The following is a 4,112-nucleotide window of genomic DNA, read 5'->3' as shown; positions in this document are numbered from 1 at the left end:
GCCTGGCCGCGATGGAACCCAGAGAAACTTATTCCAACGTGACACCACCGCAACGGCCTCGGCAGCGTCTCCCTCAACCTTAACCCTATCACACACCCACCTAGCGAACAGATCCGAGGTTCCCCCTCCCTCCCGTCGCCGGAGCGGCCGACGGAGAGAGAGGGAACCGGCGGCGTCACCGGCGGCGCGCAAGGGAACCCTCGTCGCCTCCCTGACCGCCTGTGCGATCCTACTTTTCCGCTATGTTGGTTGGCGGCAGATGTACAATATTTTGATGGTGTGAACTAGTCGTAAAAAAAGCAATTAATCGTATCTGGTTGTTGTTTGTACCACATATCTCCACATGTTGATACTGGTTCGTGTATATCCTGACTATGCTTAATACTGGATCTCCGAAACTCTTTACATCTTTCTTTTTATTGTGGGATCGTATGCGCATCTATCATTGTGCTTGATACGGCAACAATGCTATTTCCATCATTTTATGGTTGTATGTATTGTCTCTTCTCTCGATGTTCTAGTCTAATAGTTGAACCCTTCATCTATAACGAAAATTCCCATCGTGGCTTTCATAGGCTAGACCTGTTGACATCGGCACGAGGGCATATCTCCTTGAAGGCTTTGCCACAAGAATGCCGACTTAGTTGTATGTGTTTCTTTTATCTCGTCTTTGTTGTGATTCTGCCATTGTTGTCTTCTGCATGTTCTCTGCTTGCAAGTAGATGATATTGCCATGTTGTCTTGTTTCTATTTTACTAAATTTATGGTTACATGCATTCGAGTAGGTAGAGGTTGAAAGTTTTCGACATTCCTTTCGAAAAACTAAACATCTGTTAGTTTTGGCCTTAAAAGGCAAAGATCACATATAAACACGAGTATGTGCAATGGAACAACTGTCAAAATTCAAGAAACACCAACAATAAAAATATGGAGGCTTAAATAAAATGGTATATGAACAGCTGATACACATCACATACAAAATGTAAAGAGTTCTACCACGTGACATATGTGGTAAGCAGTCCAAACAATTCAAAAAAAAGTAAAGAGTTCCATGTAAGAAAATATGGAGGTGTAAAGAAAATACAGTGCTTGCATGTAAGAAAATATGGGTGGTGGCTACTTCTGCATCAAGGCCGCCGCACTGAGTCGCCTACACAGACGGAGGTGGCGCCAGGAACGGCATGGGCACGTTCACATTCGGGACGAACGGCATTGGCGGCAGTGTCACCTTTGGTACGACAATAGCGGGCATCGGCGCCATGGTCACCTTGGGCATGGGCGGCAGCACCGCCTTCGGCACGACGACGGAAGGCATGGGCGGCAGCGTCACTTGCGGCACGGTGGGCAGGGTGACCGCCGGCATTGGTGGCAGCAGGGTGACTGTGTCCGCGGGCACGGCAGGCAGGGTCGGCACGGCTGGCAGGCCAGGTACAGCAGCGGTAGGGGCAGCCGCCGGAGTCGCGTCAGCCAAGTGGCGTGCGCCGTGGCACGTGTGCCCGGTGAGTAGGAGCGTGCACGCCATGATCTGGGCCAGCAAGCTCGTGTTCGAAGCCATTTCTCAGTGCTAGCTAGTACTACTTGTTTCTTGGAGACTGGGTAGTGATTGCAAGGGTAGCTGCTCTTGCTTTGTTGTGGGATGCAAAAACATGGCTCAGTAAAAGGCAATATATAGCCTTAGCGAAGTGATCAGAATCAGATCGGTTGTTGGACCAGACTCACATTATCGTGTCCAACATAGCTACGGTTAGGTTGGTAATCGAGATGCCAGCGTGTTATGGTGTAGAGCCGGTGGTGCTGCTCTTCTGTCCTCCTCCTTTCCACCCTCCTGCATCAGCTTTTCAGCGTCTGTGCAGCCTGCGCCGCATATTTTTGCCCGTCAGCCTGTGACCGGAGCGTTGCTAATTTGCTGCTTAGTGGCGGTATTCAGGTTTCAGCAGAGCTCCGTCGTCTCTGTATCATGCCCCTGCTGTTGTGCTTCTCTGCGTCACCCTCTGTTTTCCATTTCACCTGAAGATCCAAAGTGTGGTACATCCATTAGGATTTGATCGCCTCATCTAGTTAGCTAGAATTAACAGGGTGATTCATGCATTTGTGTAGTTAGGTCATAACTGAAGTTTTAGATTTGTCCTAAGTCGAACTTTATTAAGTTTGACCAAGTCTTATATACAAACATGTGGACATATACAAAGTATTGTAGAGGTATATTGTGCAGGCAGGTTCCTGTTCAGTCGAATATTGTAGCCCGATTGAGCTGCGCTGCCCTCAACGTGGGTGGCTGATTTCTGGCACAGGTCTTCATGTGTTTCTACACAACCTTCGCGGTGAGGGTCGGTCGGTGTTCGTCCACGGCGAAGTCGGAGTCGCTTTCTCAGAGATTAGGGATGGCAATGACGCCTGCTTGGGGAGAAGTGATGACGATGACGCTTGCGTGCTAGCTCGATGTGGCACTCTCTGTGAAGGCGGGTGTGGGCTATCTGTGTGTGCCACTCGGCGGTTTGTGACGATTTTCGCCCGGTTTTCCGTTAATTAACCGGGCAACTCTCTTCTGCTTAATTAATAGATGAGGCAAATCCTCCGTTTCAATAATAATAATATTGTAGCCCGATTGTTGTTCGTATGGATCTCCCCAATGATTCTCATTCAGACGGTAAAGAATAGAGGGCATGTTACGTTACTCCTTCACCAGTGACATGCCTATTGCATGTCTTTGTATATGCACGTAAAATATATATCACACATATTTTGAAGTTTCCTAATTCCTTAAGAGTTTCTTGGCTGCCATAAAGGAGGCAATTGATGGTGGTGGTCTGTACCTCTCTTATCTCCTTGTCCAATGTTATAGTTGTCTTTATCAGCTCTTCGTCCACTATGTTATGCAATTCAAATTTAACTCAAACTGCCATGTTGCTCCTCTATCCCAGTTAGGCTTTACGGGGTTATCTTCGGTACCCCCACCCATTTAAAAAAATATGACTTTTGATATAGGTCAATAATTGGGATTGCAACTTACATCTTTAATATCTAGCTGAGCTTCATTGGACGGATATGAAAATTAAATACACTCAACTAAATAACACAAACACACCGAAGACCATCCCCTCTGCGGGTCACTGCCACCGCGGTGAACAAACACTAATCATGCCAGACCGAATGCCCAACGATCGACACCATCCTCAGAGTCATCGAGGAGACTCGAAGGAAGGACATTGACATGGGAAAGCCGAGGAACCATTATTCCATCACCGTCTTTGCCCCAATTTGACCAGCAATGAAGAACTCAAAAATTGCGCGGAACACCGACAAGGACATTTAGATCCGGGGTTATCCCACTGATAGAAAAAGGGCCTGTTGTCCCGGTTCGTAAGGGCCTTTTGTCCCGGTTCTGGAACCGGGACTAAAGGGTCGGTACTAATGCCCTGTCCCTTTAGTCCCGGTTCAATCCAGAACCAGGACAGATGGACCTCCACGTGGCCTGTGCGCGGAGCCCAGACAGGAGATCCTTTGGTCCCGGTTGGTGGCACCAACCGGGACCAATAGGCATCCACACGTCAGCATTTCTGTGGTTGGGGTTTTTGTTTTTTTTGAAAGGGGGGGGGGGTTGGGGGTTTTGGAGGGTTAATTTAAGTGTTTCATATATTGTGTTAGCTAACTATAATTAATAGAGAGAAGTGTCCATCTCTTATGTCCGTGCTTGGTCGACGCTACGTACTATACATACGTATAGAGAGGACTAGACACGCTAGCTAGCTAGTAAGCAAACGAAGGAAACGGAAGATCGTCATGAACATATATGCATACAGAGACAAGTGATATCGACCACCTCTCCTTCTCCGAGAGATTGGTCGAACAACAAGTTCTCGTATATCTATCCGACACTACCAGCTACATATATACAATAATTATCTCTTACAAATATAATCATACGGACTCAGGGTCCACATAGTATTCTCCATCTTCAGGGATCACGTGGTCAAGAAAGAATGCCGCCAATTCCTCTTGAATTGCTCACATGCGAGCTAGTGCTAGGAGTTCATCCCGCTTCCGAAACATCTAATTTAAAGAAGGGGGTCAATACATATATATGAATGAATGAAACTCAACACAAATGATGG

General features: G+C 47.2%; 1 protein-coding gene across 1 annotated transcript; it reads right to left on the bottom strand.

Annotated features, from left to right (window-relative positions):
* Positions 1-934: 934 nt before the first annotated feature.
* LOC119298103 (protein PELPK1-like) lies at positions 935-1,603 on the bottom strand. The gene has a single exon (XM_037575622.1). It carries the CDS (start codon positions 1,553-1,555, stop codon positions 1,151-1,153), a length of 405 nt encoding a protein of 134 aa, XP_037431519.1. The 5' UTR covers positions 1,556-1,603; the 3' UTR covers positions 935-1,150.
* Positions 1,604-4,112: the final 2,509 nt, after the last annotated feature.

Source organism: Triticum dicoccoides, chromosome 5A (assembly GCF_002162155.2).
Source record: "Triticum dicoccoides isolate Atlit2015 ecotype Zavitan chromosome 5A, WEW_v2.0, whole genome shotgun sequence".
In the NCBI taxonomy this organism is placed as follows: domain Eukaryota; kingdom Viridiplantae; phylum Streptophyta; class Magnoliopsida; order Poales; family Poaceae; genus Triticum; species Triticum dicoccoides.
The sequence above is the reverse complement of the archived record's forward strand: the minus strand, read 5'-3'. Positions and strand labels throughout refer to the sequence as shown.